This window comes from Equus przewalskii, chromosome 8 (assembly GCF_037783145.1).
Source record: "Equus przewalskii isolate Varuska chromosome 8, EquPr2, whole genome shotgun sequence".
Lineage (NCBI taxonomy): Eukaryota > Metazoa > Chordata > Mammalia > Perissodactyla > Equidae > Equus > Equus przewalskii.
In genome coordinates this window covers 38378787-38395666 of record NC_091838.1, presented here as the reverse complement: position 1 = coordinate 38395666, position 16880 = coordinate 38378787, and the positions used below count along the sequence as shown (strand labels likewise).

General features: G+C 37.0%; 1 protein-coding gene across 3 annotated transcripts in view; it reads right to left on the bottom strand.

Annotated features, from left to right (window-relative positions):
• Positions 1 to 16880, bottom strand: part of NECAB1 (N-terminal EF-hand calcium binding protein 1) — a 174292-nt gene that overhangs the window by 31706 nt on the left and 125706 nt on the right. For all 3 annotated transcript variants that reach the window (XM_070631712.1, XM_070631713.1, XM_070631714.1), the window contains exons 6-7: positions 5629 to 5765; positions 267 to 388 (exon numbers count right to left, since the gene is read on the bottom strand). In XM_070631712.1, the coding sequence (XP_070487813.1) occupies positions 267 to 388; positions 5629 to 5765 (259 nt within the window). The remainder of the gene's footprint in view (positions 1 to 266; positions 389 to 5628; positions 5766 to 16880) is intronic.

The following is a 16880-nucleotide window of genomic DNA, read 5'->3' as shown; positions in this document are numbered from 1 at the left end:
ACCACCTCTCTGTGTACTGCCCAGGCACAACTGCTAGGATTCTGATAGAACTGATGGTGAGGATCATCACTCCAGTTCTTAATACTTTAGACTCTTTGCCACTTTGGTTTCAGACAAACTCATTTGGTATAAGAAAAGTATTCCATTACTATTGTTCTTTTAGCTGCCTTTTGTGTGTGTGTGTGTGTGTGTGTGTTTTTAATAAGTCAATGTGAAAATACAAACTGAGCTGACTTTGAAAAAGAAAAATGACAAAGCTGCCTTACCTGGAGCGCTGACAGTAAACTGAGGGCTGTTAGGGGAGAAGCTGTTGTGTCTCTGGACTCGGCGACTTGACCGTTTTCCAGGCCACTGAATCGACAGGACTTCTGGCTTGGCTAGCCCTTGCCTTGAACAACAGAGACAGCTTTTAATCTCAGTGTCAAGGCTTCAGTCTCTTGCCTCATAGAACAGATCTTCAAACATTGATCATAAAGATTTTCTAGTCATGAAATGAAAACTTATGAGAGGTACTGCTTGCCAACATGCCTTGGGTCAGACTTTTATTATTTATTCCAGTGGGCTCTTGGTCTCTTCTATCAACCTGAACTGAGAATTGATTTCTCTGGTAAATTCTCTACTTTACTCTCTTTCTGGAATTTCTACTTTTCAAACACTGGACCTCCTGGCCTTACCCTTTAGTTTTCTTATTTTTATTTCTTGTTTTTCATATCTTTGTGGAAATGTAGTCACATTTTTATCTCCAAATCTTCCCTGGAAGCTTTCATTTCCGCAATCATAATTTCCAAAAGCTCTTTTGTGCTTTGAATATTCTTTTTCTTAAAAAAACCCATTCTGTCCTTAATTCACCTTCTCTTAGTTTTCTGAGGATATTGATTATTTCTTTTGGAAGTTTTCTTCTGGTCTCTGGATTATTTCTGTTTCTTTTAAGGTTCTTTTCTTGTGTTTGATTTGTTCTCTTGGTTGCCCCTGCCTATTTCAGAAGAAGGAACTACAAAGATGACTGGAATCTGTGTGTATTTGATGGGGATTGCCCCCACGCTGGCAGCCTCCATTGTAGAGTGGCCTGGCTAGGCCTATTCACTGGGGGACACAGACTCTTGGTACTCTTGGACTAATGAGATCCCTCAGAAAAACATCCCCCAACTGGAGGGTAGGAGCCTGGCTGTCAGTGCTCTGGGAGCAGGGCATGCTGAGGGGGTTTCAAATCTCACTATTCAGAGTGGAGACTTTCACTTAATGCCTCATTTTTTAGTGTCATGCCCCTGACCCCCAGTTGTGCCAGTGTATATCTTGTCACTTTCTCCAGAGAGCACACCTCTAGGCTTCTTCAAGGATTGGGGAGGGGCAGTCACTATATAGCACTGGGTGGAGCTTTCAATAATATGTCAGTGCTACCATCACCCCACTATCAGTTGCACATGGTGATGCCAATTCTTGAGGCTTTCTAAGGTTTTTGTGATACCAATTGCATTGCATCTTGGCTTCTTACACTGCCTGCTCACATTTCGGCTTTCTCAGATCTTCCAGATCAGTTACCACTAGATTCACCTTCTCTCCATATTCTAAGTTTCTGCCCCTCCGTCTCTTCTTCTATCCTTTTTTTTATCTTTGTGGGTTTATGACTCCTTTTTGTCTAGGCATTTTTAATGCCATTTTTTGAAGCGTTTAGAGAGGGAGCAAAAGAAATCATATATATTTACTCTCTAATCTTTAACTACATCTCCCTACAGACCTTCCTATGGCATAAAAAGAAATATCAATTTTATGGCACCTTTGGTGGTCCTAGGAGTAGGTGATTAGAGCAGTCCTTCTCTACGTTCAAGCTAAGAGAATGAAAACTGCCTGAACTTTTATAGTCACCTGTAGGTGAAATTAAAGTCTTTCCTTACTTCTATAACAACCAGCAAAAGGAGAAAAATAACTTCCAAGCCCAGAAGGACTCGGTCATCTCTCTGGACAAAGAACTTTGGAAAATAGAGAAAACTTGAAGATTCCGTTATAAAAACAAGAAATTCACATGTAATTAAACATGTTCCCAGAAATCTATTTTTTGAAGAAGAGAGGTTTACGTAAGAGGACAGGGGTCCTCTAAAAGGAAACTTCTGTATAATGTAATGATTATTCTTGTCATTGGCTATTAGGTACTTTCGAAAGACATGGAATTAACGTAGCTCCCCTTTCACCAGTTTGCCAGGACAGATACAAAGAGTATTCTAGAATGCCATCTGAAAATCTCACCTCTGTGGCATTCCAGCTGTAAGCATCCCTTCTCTCTGAAATTGCCATTTTCACATGAGTAGACACAGACATTTTGCCCAACACGGCACGTCTAACTCATTACTGCAGGATGAATGATACTTTGTGATTCCTTCTTGGGGAAAAAGCTAGAACAGATGGCTTCTCAAAATTTGCTATATTACAAGGAGTCTTTGTATCCTTAGGCTTTACAAATATTAACCCCCAAAGTAATATTGATACTGAAGAGGAAGATTATTACAACCCTGGGATTTTTAAAGATATCTGCGGGCTGCAACTCTTAACTGTGCAGGGCATCTTGAAATCTTTATGATATAATAAACTGATGAATTTTTTGATACACTGATTTGACCTCTCCTCTCTGAGCTTGTTCTCTTCTCCAAATCTTTTCTACACACCATTGTGAGAGTAATTTCCTTTAAACATCATTTTCATTATATTTCTCGTCTATTTACAACCATCAATGACAATCTCTGATAGTACTAAGTATAAATGCAGCTACCTAGATTTTAAGACCTTTCTTTTTTTTTTTTTTAAAGGGTTTTTTTTAAACATTTTATTTTTTTCCTTTTTCTCCCCAAAGCCTCCCGGTACATAGTTGTATATTCTTCGTTCTGGGTCCTTCTAGTTGTGGCATGTGGGACGCTGCCTCAGCGTGGTCTGATGGGCAGTGCCATGTCCGCACCCAGGATTCTAACCAACGAAACACTGGGCCGCCTGCAGCGGAGAGCGTGAACTTAACCACTCGGCCACGGGGCCAGCCCCTTTAAGACCTTTCTTAACCCCAGATGCCCCATAGGTTGGTCTTCTCACTGTCCCAGGCCCTCATTCACTGCTCCTTTATAGGGTTCCCTTTACCTGGACTTCCTTTTCATTTATCAGTTTAATATATTTAACAGTTGATTGTGCCAGGAAGAGGGGAACAAGGCAAAGTCCCTGCCATCTAGAAAATCAAAGTCTAATGGGGGAAATAAACAAGAAAGGAGCTGAGACTGTAAGTAGATTTAAGTAGAGGGTCCCAAGGGAGTACACAGTAATGGAGTGGGAGGTATAAAATCCTGTTTTGAGAGCAGTGAAGGCTTCCCAGAGAAAAAGCTTCCAAACACTGACCAAACAAACTAGGAGGAGTTAGCCAGATGAGAAAATATGGCTAATATGGGGTGGGTGAGGAGACCCATCCTTTCAGGGAGAATATAACTTTCATTATATTCTGTCATTAAATCCCCCCTGAAGTTCAAGTTCAAGTTTTGTCTTCTCATGAGGCTTCTTTACTGGTCTCATGTTTGATATCATGGGAAAGGGACAGCCATTTTCCCTCTCACTCTCTTTTCTCCACTGGTGAGGCCCCGGGGCTCTCCTCACTTTGTCTTCTGGTGGTCCACTGACAGGAAGACAGAGCCTTGGGAGAGGAAACCCAGTCCCTGTAGGCTCGGGCCTAATTCACATGCTTCAGTCAGAATCACCAGAGACTGCACATTGGATATTATGGGCACAAACCTATAGTGGAACCTTGTTTTCTATTTGCTTTTTTGTGTATTTTTTCTAGAACCATCCCCAGGAGGAGTATCATGGATTTGCGGTGGGATCTGAGCATCCCTGGGTGCCTTAGTCAAATACTATATGATAGCACTCCCCAAACTGACATCAGACTGTAATAGTTCCTGCTCTTCCAAGCTATTTTTGAGCTAGAAACCTAGAAATAAAAGATTCATTTGTCCTATAGTGTCTTCTAATTTCCTTAAACTCTGTATTATCACGCTCCTTCTTATTAAGCACAGCGCTGTGCAGCTGTCGGCAGCAGTCATAAGAGTTCAAGGCTAGCCTGTGGTCTGCCACAAATGACGGTGGTTCATTATATATTCATTATATGGTGGTGAATGTAGAATGCAAGTTTCCAGGAGGTGACTATAGACAAAACCCAAAGTGTAGATGAAGAAAGGAAGCAGAGCACCTTTTCAAGCCTCTTCTCAGGTGGTAAAAGATTGAATCAAAAAAGGGAGAATCCATTTTATGTTAAGAAAATCTAAACAAAAGAAACAACAGAATAGGCCTTGTTTTCTCATTAGGAACATGCAATCAATTTCACTGTGCTTCAAGACATTCTGTTATCCTCTGCTTAAATCTGAGGAGCTGGGTTGTTGCTTTTCTAAAGCTAATTGTTACACCTTCCCATCTGATATGGAATCACCCAATACAGTGAAAATAGGAAGTTTATAATGTGAAAATGCCCCACGTACCCATTGAAGGGTGTACACCCATTGGCTGCACAAGTTCATTAGATCTGAGATTATAGGCTTTTTTGTTAGAATTTGGTAGCACTCATTTCATTTTGACATTGTAAACACATACTTGAAAATTCCACTGTCTTTCTGAGATGTCCTAATAATTATGTATCCATTAATTTGTTTAGAAAAATTGGCCCTACAGAGTAGTCTATAATCAGCATGTTCAAAAAGTTACTGTGTGGTTCTCCCTAATTTAAAATGCAAAAGTCATATCTATAGATTCAAAGTTAGCACATGCAAAAATATGTTGGATTAAGCAAGAGTTTTGCCAAGCTCTTCTCTAGCTTGCAAGGTGTAAACAATGACAACTCAAGAAAGTACCGACTGTTGTTTGGGATTATTTTGATGTCTGCTTCACATATTTCTAATTCAGGTTTCTCTTTAGCATAAGTGCCTTTATTTTAATATTGCTTATCTTCTCAGTGATATCAATTGGTGGTACTGAATTTTGACATTTTTTCCCATCATTCACTTTTCTCTGTTTCCTTAAATAATTAGGCTTATTGAATTCTCAAGTCCCCTGCTCTATGCAGGTTCACTTAGCCTGTAAGGTTCTTTCCCTTCATTTCCACATTTTCAAATTATACTCATTAGCAAGAGGAACTCGAATGTTATCAGGACATTCCATGAAATTGTCTTTCATCTGTCTATCCATATTTAATCTTTTACTCTTCTGAAATCCCTTGGCAATTTGTTTCCCCTGCTCTATGATATTTGTCACTTTGTACCTTGCACTATAGTTTTAGTGTTCATGTCTTATTTATGTAATACACTTTAGCCTCCTCAAGGATTGGGTCTATATAAAGTACATCTTATATTATCACAGTGTCTTTTAAAGTCTTCTCCATCTACGAAATTATCAACTGAAGTTTATTGAATAAGCGATGGACAGTAAAAGAAAAAGTAGAATGGTCTTTTTTAGAGGCAAATATAAGGCAAGTACACAGTGAAGGTCCCTGCCATTCTGTTTAAATCTATTCATTCTCATTTTTAGTTTCCTTTAGTTTAAGTATGATGCTTCTCAAATGGTCTTCCATAAACAGAGAGTCATTAAAGACATATCATATGAAAACATTTAACTTGCCTTTCTTGACGGGTTTGCTCCTCAGTAGTTTCCATAGCACATTCCAGAGAATTCTGGAGAGATTGTAGCTGATTCAAAGTCTCCTTCAATAAAAATCGAGTTACAAATTGTTCCAAATTGGAGGCCTCTTGGTAGTCCTGAGGATGACAAAACAAATGCAATTAGAAATATGTTAGGGAAAAATAGCCAGGAATAGTTTTTTCCCCATGTACCCATCAATCTCAGATTAATCCTCAAGAAGGAGAGACAAAGAGGAGAGAAGACATGTTGGGCCCTTGAGACTGGGGCAGAGCTCTATCCACCCAACAGAAGTTGAATAAAAGAGCTACAGAAACACCTGGAATATCTCATCTCCCATTACATCTGCCTCAAGATTAGAAAAAGGGACAAAAAGTAAAATTATGGAATAGACATCTGTAGAGAAAGGGAAAAAATATCTGGAAAAAAGGAATGTGGCTAACTCAGGGTTTGTTCTGTGTTTCATTTAAACGATGACCACACCATCATGTATTTTCTCCATTACCAGCTAAAGGCAGTCATGTTTCAGTAACTGGCTTAATTCCCTCTTGATGTCTTTATTATGCCTAATCTGTGTTATGCTGAAGCCAAAAGAAATTACATGATGTTATGTCAAAATTTAGAAAATGTTAGGCTTGGAATATTTAAACAGTTTACTAAATCTGCTTATGTCCCTTCCTCAGGAACTCTACCTGATGCTCATTTGCATCTAACTTTTAGTACCACACCTCAGCTAGAAAAGCATAATTCATTCACACAGCCCTAGGCCTACATGGAGATCATCACAAACTTAACAGCTACACTTGCCAAGCTTTTTATAGGTAGACAGGTGGGTTGTGGATGGTGTTCTCTGCTGCTCTTGTCCTCTAAAGTCTCAAGGAGAACCAAGAAAAAAGAAAACCAGGTTGGCATGGAATGAGATATTGCCAGAACCACTCTTTCAGGTCATGGAACCAGCCAACTAAACCTGATTTTCTAGAGTCTTGTGTGAGCTCAGTAGATACAAGTTCAGCCAAAGAAATGATTTATTTGGCTCCATCCCTAAACAAAATGATTTTTTCATGGTTGACAATACAAAACTGAAAGGAGTGATGGTGACAAGATAATACCAGAGACACAATGTGCTGGGGAACAAACAAGATTTCATTATTTAACCTTTCTGGGTCCCTGCTTTCTCGCTTAGAAATCAGACTAAGCAACTCTTGCATACATTCCAACTCAAAAATGTTCTGTGTTCTATCAACTCTGAATTAGGAAATACTGGACTTGTGGACTCCTAATATAAATTACTTCGAAGTTTTTCTCCTTTTAGTAGGACAACCTAATGTCATAGAAACCTCATTTCTTTCCTAATTTGAAATAATAAAAGGTTTCAATCATCTGATTCTTTTTAAGACCATTCTTTGCAGGTGAACAACACAGGAAATTTTCTCATCATCTCATTCAAAAATTAAAAATTTTAATGTCCTTAAAATCCACCTAACAAACTAACCATAAAACAAAACATTACATGCTCATAATGATGATAAGGATTTTTGGTGAATTAACTGAAAGTCTAAAATATATACAAAAATATTTAATTTGATCAAATTGCTTGCTAATTAGTGGCTATAAAAGCTTCAAAAATTGTTTCTCAGTATGTTTTCTAAAACTGAGTAAAGCTTTCAAGATGAAAAGAAAATGTAATGATAGAAAAAGAGGTGTGTTTGGTCCGTTCCCCATAGTTATTCCATTTTGCTAAAGCATATTTTTAAAATAAAATTTATTAAAATGATGAGAAGATGTAATTGTAGTCAGAGATCATGCATCTCAGTATACACTGCAACTGATCTAAAGGAAATTATAACAGTTTACACCTATTTGTAGACAGCATAGAAAAGTAAAGGAAGCATACATTTACTGAGCAATGCAGCATCACATTGGCCTTATTCTTCTCCCATTTAAATGCTAAACATTTGTCATGTCAGAACTATAGAAAAGGGTTTTTGTTTTTTTTTTTGCGTTCTCTAGTGTAAACACTGGTCACTGCGATTAGGTTTTAGCTTCTTAGACACAAAGGTCATGCCTTGTACTTCTGTATGCCTCATGGTGCCCAGATCAGATACTCATGCAATCTTCAGTTATTTGCAGATAAACTCCTAACTAAGAATTTATTGAATTTGCTACTGTGGTCTTACACATAAAGATTTTGGTGACGTTAGATACTTTAGTTAAAATCAGACAACTGGCTACTCCATCATTGTACTATCATAGCAAATTAAGAAATTATTATTATGCTGATACTCACTTCTTACTCTGATGAGAGCGTCTTACCCTCAGTAGTAACTCTCTAGGTAACATGAAGAGATGGCACAACTCAGCTGGTACATTTGACAGAAATGTTGATGCCTTGACATTGACAAGGGTGGTGGGTACGTTTAAGGCTCTAGGGGATTAAGTTTCTTGAGTCAGTTATGAAGATTTGCTGTTATGTGCTGCCCTTTGATGAAAGGAAAGGAAAGAGCTTGTTTTCTCACATTCCTATTTACCCTTCTCAGCTCATGGCATCATCTACGTGCAGCCTTTCCTCTCCTTGAACTACCACTTCTCTTCACAGGATTAGGCATGCTTCCTTTCCCTTTCACGTGTTCCTGTAACACCTTTTCCCCACCTAGGAGATAGAATTTATAATTTTATATTGTAATCTGTTGTTTACTTGTTTATCTCCCCCATCCTAGGCCAGCTCTTCATAGGTAGAGACTATGTCTTAATCATCTCTGCCTCTAGAATGCCCAGAACAAAGCCTGGCTCATAGCAGCTGCATCATAAATGCTTAAAGAGTACATGAGCAACAGAGAACCACCTGGAGATTCAGGCACCAGAGGGCATGTCTGAGCTCTGGGAACTGTTCTTGCCTTTTGCCAGTCCCTAGCTGCCTCTCCTTCCATCTAGCCCTTGCTGGTAGTAGACAGCTGTCCAGCTTGCCCGGTCATGTGGGCTCTGCAATAAAGGGAAATACAGCTTTGTTCTTAACTGATGGTTTGTTATTTCATTTTCTAGAACATTTGTTAGTCTTCTTCCCTTCCCTTATCCTGGATCCCAAAGTTTAGGACTGTAGACCCAGGCGGCATAGATCCAATCTCTCTTTCCTTCTCTCAGATATGCAGCAGATGTTCCTTTGGAAGGCAGTGGCAAAAAAAGCAGATGGAAAATTAAATAGATAACAAGCTGGAAAATGTCAAAGCCTAACCCTTTTTATTCTCAACAAATGTGTTGGTTGTGAAGGTATAAAAACGGATCTTTGCATACTCAACTCCCAGAAGATTGGTACTATGTTGGTTTAAGGCACATGTTCCTTTGAGCAAAACCCAGAATTTGACAGAGTGGCAGAAAGAACTTCTATTGGTCTAATAAAGCAGTTTAAAAAAAAACGTACCTGATATCCAGATTCTGCCTCTTTTTTCCAACATATTTAGTCCTTCTTGTCTATTAGAAAGAATATGGGCAAATGAAGGCTAATAGTATGTTTCTCAGATCCCAAAAATGTTCATTCAAGTCACTGATAATTGGCAGTTAAATTAATCATTAACTGGAAATTCTTAACCAAGTAGCATTAATGTTTCCATTTATGCCTTTGGAAAGCCAGAATGTAAACATTTCAATCCACATATTTCCTTTGTGTGGAGCTTGAATACAGCTAGGATTCATTCAAGTAAAAACTCTACCATTAGAATCATAGTGCTTTGAAAATCACTAAGTTCTTAGGGAACTGCCTGTGCATCTTAATTGTCAGATCCTTTCTCCGAAAGTGAGCCCTTGCCCATCTGGATGATGGAAGAGTAGAGATCTTAGCTATTAACCCACTATGGATCACCTGAGTTGATTAGGAAAATTAGCGCATCAGTCTTCCCTGTTTGTATTTGCCCTATTTGAAAATTAATCAAGTCAGTGACATCCAGTCTCAGTGTCTTCTTGTTGATGAGATCAGATACAATCACACTTAGCAGGGGGTACTGTTCTGCCTGCCTTTGATCTAAGCCCCTGCAGCTCTCTGTTCCTGTGTGAGACATCTGTGCGGCTTCTGTAAGAGGAAAGTATGCACTTTTACAAAGGTACAATTGTCTTTTTCTCTTTTTCTACTCTCTCTAAAACCGTTATGTTTTTGTACTAACTGGCTTACACTATATTATCTATGTCCTATTTTATTAAATGTTCTTAGGCTTTCATTTTAAATGACACTTTTTTTTTTTAAACTGGGAGAACAGTATATCAAGTTTAAGCCTTAAAAAAAATAAAGAACTGATCCTTAATTAAGAATCTTAAAAATGGACTGAGGTTAATTCCAGATAGGTCTTCGGCAATCTTAGACGGCAAAACAAGAGGTTAAAATATTTTCAAAGTGCAGATTCCCAAAGATTAAGGGACTTGTAGATTTTCAGGTTAGTTAAAGAGGAAACAAGGTTCTAATTTTAGAATAAAATGTTATTAAATAACCAATAAATTTAAATAATTTCTATGCCCTATCTTAACTAAATATTTGGTAGCTTGAAATGAGAAATTATTTTAGAAATGAGTTATATTATTTAAGACCTTTACACTGACAAACTCCACTGTAAAGGGTGATCCTGGAGTTTAAAATGCATTTAAAGATTTAAATCTTTTTTAAAACATTTTTAATTTTTTTAACATTTTACTTGTCCTTTTTCTCCCCGAAGCCCCCCAGTACATAGTTGTGGATTTTTTTTTTCTTAGTTGTAGGTCCTTCTAGTTGTGGCATGTGGGACGCCACCTTAACATGGCCTGATGAGCTGTGCCATGTCCGTGCCCAGGACTGGAACCAGTGAAACCCTGGGCCGCCGAAGCAGAGCGCGCCAACTTAACCACCCGGCCATGGGGCTGGGCCCTTAAATCTTAAATAAATCAATCTTAGAGATTTAAATCTTAAGTAAAGATTCTTGAATGTCTTTATCCAAAGAATAATCCTATTCTACTGGGAAGTAATCCTCGTTAAACAAGTAAAATTTCAGGAAAATACATATGAGTATGAAGATGGGTACATATATGGAGTCAGCCCAAATTTGGAGAATAATAGTTAAGGGATGAAGACTCGGATTACACTTATCTACATCTAAAACAGAGTGGTGGTTAAGAATCTGTGTTTGAAAGTGGTTACACTTAAGTTCTAAGTAGTGACTATGCCACTCAATAACAGTGTGAACTTGGGAAAGTATTCAGCCTAAGTTCCTATTTTCTTAATTATGGACAAAAATAGTATTAATCTCATAAGCTTGTCATGAAGACTAAATGAAATAGCATGTAAAGCACACAGTATGGTGTCTAGCTTATAGTTTTTGATAAATGTTCATCATTGCTATCAATCCATTGAAGGAAGGATATTGCAAAGTGTAATAGACAGATCATTGGTTCAAAATTCACAAGACCTAGATTTGAATGTTATAATAATAGCCCACTTCAGAATTATTGCTAGAATAAATATATGGTTGGTGCTTGGTATGTGGCAGGCTCTCCACAAATATTAATTTTTCAGACTTCTTTCTACATATATTTTCTATAGCACATCTGCTACCTTGCTTGTTCAAAAATGTATAACTTTTACACACATATTTGTTACCATATTGAAGTGGTGACCCATGGAATTCAGTTTTTGAGGAGTGTCAAGTTAAAAATGTAGAGTTCAATCCCAAAATAAAGTATTTCTATTCCTGACTTCTCATCAAGGATAGCACATGGGATCCAATTTATAGATCTAAACACTTTTTGCATTCCCCTTTATCTCCTCTGAATTCTGTCAGCCATATCCTCTTCCAGAGCATTTCATTTTCTAGAATCTCTTCGAAATTCTTTCTCAGTCTCAAATCTGAATTTATTCTCCTTTCCTCTTTTCTCTCTCAGATCTTTATATGTATATTGGCTAAGATTTCTTCTTTTCTTCTCACGCCTCCCTGAGTCTGATTCTACTCATCTAGACTCTTCTGTTACTCTGTATCACAGAAATGTAGAAACTAGAAAAATAATAAAAGGAGAATTTCAGAAAAATGGCCATATCGGTGGCATAGTTTTTGAAATTCCTGGAATCCTCACATAAAGACAGATAGAGTAAATAGATTAAAACAAACAACAAACTCCATAGACAACAAATACAGCAAAACTAAATTTCAAGGTATTATTATGAATCTCAAATTACAAGCAGGTAAAGACAAAATCACCAAAAGCCACAAGATCTGCACTGCATGGTATCACTGGATGTACAGGAAGAAACAAATGGAAGCAATGAGATACGCGACAGAACTAGGATAAGAAGACTCCAAAATAGCCAACAAATATCCACTAGAAAGCACAATTGGATAACTTGAGAACATCATTTAAAACTGAGAGGAGTTTTATCCAAAAGAGGGTAAGCATAAAAATCCTAGTAAAGCCTAAAGGGGCTGGAACTATGTAGCCACTGTGACTTCTTGAAATCAATTAGCCAAGGTAGTATGCTAGGAGGGCCCCACACTGAAGACAAACTGCTTGGAGTCAAATCAAAACTGGGCAGGACAGAGTCACAGAGATAAAGAAAATAAGATTCAGATAAAAGTAGGGGAGCGGAACAAAGCCAGGGAATCTAAGAAGGAAAGGCACTAGATTTTCCAATACTACAAGACAACTACCTAAGAGGAAGCTCTTTGAAGTTAGAAAAACTATCTTGAACGCAGCTTTTGTTGAAAAATTCAAGAAAATCAGTATTTTTTAAAGTGAGCAATAGAAAATTATTAAGGTCAAATTCTATATAATGTTGTTATAAGAAAAATGAAAATAAGAAGAAGGACAGTCCTGTAGACAGTGAAAGCACAACATGAGGACAAGCCCACAAAACATATCAAAAGTATAACCAAGTATTTAAAACTGAGTTGAAAGACATTAAGAAAAAAACTGAAGAAATAAAACATGAATCAGAGTTAGTTTAACTCAGAAACAAGGGGATAGAATCCAGAAATGAATTGGAAAAAGAAGAAAAATATTAACTCAGAAATGAAGTATAAATTAAAAGGAACACAAGAACAAATAAACATAACAGGCAATACTTTAATATATGGAAATGAGAAGGAGGTAATCTTTAAAAATCAAAAGAAAATAAGGAAAAGAAACAAAAAGGATTTAAGAGGAAGTGACAAGTATTGTAGATCGGAAAGATGATCCAACATACTTATAACATATTTCTTAAGGAATAAGTGTAGAAATCAACAAAGGAACAGAACAAATACTGGAATCTATTATTCAAGTATGCTCTTCTGAAAGAAAAAGATTTGAAATTAGATATTGAAAGTATACCACATATCTAAGAATATCAGCTCAGAAAAAATGCATCGACATATTTTAATAAAATTAGTAGACTTCAAAAGATAAAGCAAAAATTCTTTGTGCACTTAGATATAAAAAGCAAATGACTTACAAGGTTAAAAAAAAACTAGATTATCATGAGACTTTCTAAAACCAACACTTTTATACCAGAAGAAAGTAGAGGAATATATTTAAAATATTTAAAATAAGAAAATAGAGCAAAGGATTTTGTATCAGGAAAAATTGATATCTAAGTAAAAGGGCACAGAAAAACTGTCAACATGCAAAAACTCAGGTTACATTGTTCCCATGAGCTCTTCCTGAGGAATCTAGCAGAGAATGAGCTTCAGACAGCCAAAATGACTACAGAGTGTTCAATATAAAGACTGATGATATAGGCCAGATACTGGCAGACTTTTTTGTAGAGGCCTCCATAGTAAATATTTTAGACTTTGTGAACCAAGAGGCCACATGTCCTGCCACTGCAGCATGAAAGCAGCCATAGATAATTCTTAAATGAAGGAGTCTGGCTGTGTTCATAGACCATAAAAAAACATATAGTTGGCAGAATTTGGCCCATGCCTGGAGTTTTCTGATCCCTGATTTAGGCATTGAGTATCAAAGTCTGCCAAGATCAAAAAAGAGAGAAAACCAGATAGTATGTGCTTCCTGATGAGATAACACACTACAAGGTATAGTCTTGCCAAATGAGACCCTGGATTCAGCTGAAAATTTGCAGTAAAAACCGAGTTAAGAAGACCATGCTGAACTGTATCATGAGAAGGCAATCAGCAAAGTCTAGTGCATGAGCTCCTCTCTAAAAGATTGCAGGGTAACTTGTAAATTAAAAGTAATGTAACAGACATAAAAATGGGCACAACTAAACTACAGTTTCTAGGGATGTACGTTTGTGTGATGAAAACTTAATAAAATGCAAAGAAGTGATTACTAGAGGGGTCAGTTTGGTCATTGTTTTCAAGGGAGAGAGGAGATTATATTGGGACAGGCACATGGAAGGTCTGGGGTGGCTGGCAGGTTTAGTTTCTTGATCTGGGTAGTGGTTTAAAGAGTGTTTGCCTATAATCATTCCACATTTGATTTGTGTGGCTTTCCTTCCTTTCATCTTATTTTACCATGCAAAGGTTAAGATATGATAGGTATCAGCCTGGTAGAGATATACTATCTTCATATGTTTGAGAGGTCATGGGAGTAGAAAGATATGGGCTGTAAATACAGTACTCTTTGGCAGGCAGTAGGACAAGAAAATCTGCAAACACTTCCAAATTAGTAATTTTTATCACCTTTCATATACTATCTCAATTGCTAGCCTGCATTTTTCTGGAGAGTAACACAGAACCAAATGTTAAGTTTTTCAGTGTGAAGAGAGAGAGCTATATTTATACACAAATTGGACTCAATTTGTATTTGTTGGTGCTGATAATAAATATCACCAAAATTTCTTCCCCATAAATACACTGCTTTCTACTTTATTGCTCATGTACTTTTTCTTGAATATCCATTTTTAAGCACATGTAATACCTCAAGGATAATATTCACATGTAATGTGACTCCTCCTAAATAGTATATGTGTCAGATGGATAGTTCTATTTTAACCACACTCTTATAATATGTTGAGTTAGCATGCCTAAGTTACCGAATTTGTCAGAGACAAATATATCTTCCAAGTGTCATATATGATCTTTCTGCTTTCAAAGACAAATTATCCTTGTCTTTGATCTAAACAAACTCTATAACTGAAGGAGTAATTGGGTATCAAAGTATTTTGAGCATTTCCAAACAGCATAATGTATGGAAATAGTAGGTAATATGTAAGAACTGACACATTTTTGGATTTGCCTTTGTGGCCCATTTATGAATGGAATACCAAATTATTCCATAACTTTTTATTCAGGAACAAATCCCTGGGAAGAAATAACTTTTTCAGAATAATAAATAGGCAATTTTTTTTCCAGTGGGACTTTAAAAAACAAAAATATTATATTTCAAATTAAATATGAGGCATCATTATTTTGGTATTTTGTACACCACTAGGAAATAAAAATATTTTCAACTCAATTTTATACACCATCAAGTGCAAGATTCATCCCAATTTCATAGATTTTAAAAAGTGAGCAAACATGCATCTTAGAAATTGATGAAATGTGGTGCATTGTCACATTTCAATATGGCAATGGCTGATAACAAGGGGTATAAATGATTTCTTTGCACCTGTAATTTCAGACCGTTATGTCTCCCCCATTTGAAAGTCCAGAACATTATACTGAGAGCCAGCACTCACCATTTTTCCCACATGCTCAAGAAAATAAGTGGTCAACGTAAGAAGATACTGGCTATCACCTGAAATCACAGCCTTGGCTTGTCTGTCTTAAAATTGGATTTCTGTCAAGGTCTCCTGGATTGTTTTAGGGAGTTCTAGGAAATTTAGTTGTAAACATCTTTGCCACAGCACATTTGCCATAAGCATTTTTGCCATATAACTAATTGGCGGTAAGGCAATTTAGCAGTAAAGGAAAAATAACAAAAAATGAAAGAGGGACACTAAAATTAGTGACAACATTAAGATGACTTTAGTAGCTGCCTTTTTAATATATTTGCCATCACTTGGTTAAACTTTTGGTTTTGACAGGTGGAAAAGATGACTGTGCTCACGGAAGGATTTGCAAACTGGTATGTTATCATTTTCCAGTGCTGTATGCAATCTGGCTTTCCACTCTCTTATTTCACACTTCCAGTAAGTTTTATCACCATATTTTCTACCAGGTTGATATATGTAGTTGTTATCATCCACTATTTTAAGACAACTATGACTACTCATCACTGTATAGATCATCATGAGGGCTAAGGTTTAAATAATATAAAAATGGGAGTACTGTGAGAACTTTGACAATGGAAAAGAAATGAAACCAAAATGATAACCAGTTATCTTTTATGGGAAAACAGCCTTATGGCCAGTTAATTATGCCTCAAAAATGTTTGCAGCAAAAATGCTTGCAGCAAAGATGTTTATGGGGGAAACTACCTGACTTGGTTTTAGGGATATCTAGATGAGCAGCCCTGGTGGTCTAGTGGTTAAGATTTGGTGCACACATTGCATCAGCCGAGGTTCATTTACTGCTCAGGGAACCTCACCCCTTATCTGTCAGTTGTCATACTGTGGCAGCTGCAAGTTGCCGTGATGCTGAAAGTTATGCCATCAGGATATCAAATACCAGCAGGGTGGCGACCCACTTCTGAAAAAAAGTGGCCATGAAAACCTTAGAAATAGCAGCAGCATCTGATACAACATTGGAAGGTGAGAGTTTGGTGCAAAAAAGACCAAACAGGGCTCTGCTTTGCTGTACACAGGATCACTAGGAGTCAGAATTGACTCAGTGGCACTAACAAAGATAGGCTTAGAAGCTAGCTTAAATCTTCATGAGCATCCTGAGGAATAAGTCAAGTGCTCAAGGTGGAAGGGATTCTATGGTATTAGCATTGATAAAATAACGTGGCTTGCTTGCTCACATCCACCCATCCACCGCAGGGTAGATTACAAGAAGTAATCCCCCCACCTTTCCTGTTGTTTAAAAATATATGAGGAAATATATACATGTGTTAAAAGTGGCTTATAAAAAGCTACCTGTATTTGCTACCTGTATTCTCCTTTTTAAAAAAGTCTTCTAGATGATTGTACAGACTACTTAAAATAAGTTCTAAATATCTTCAAAATTATAAATTGGAAGGTAATATTTACATTAAACAAATTTCCTGGGAGCTCCACTTTGGGCAATAAGATTGGGTAAATATCCTTAAAAATTCTGCCTTCTACAAAACATACAAAAATGGTAGATAAAGTACAGCAAATATTATTATAAAGGCACAGCAGAGCTTCTAAGAAAGTAAGAGAAAAC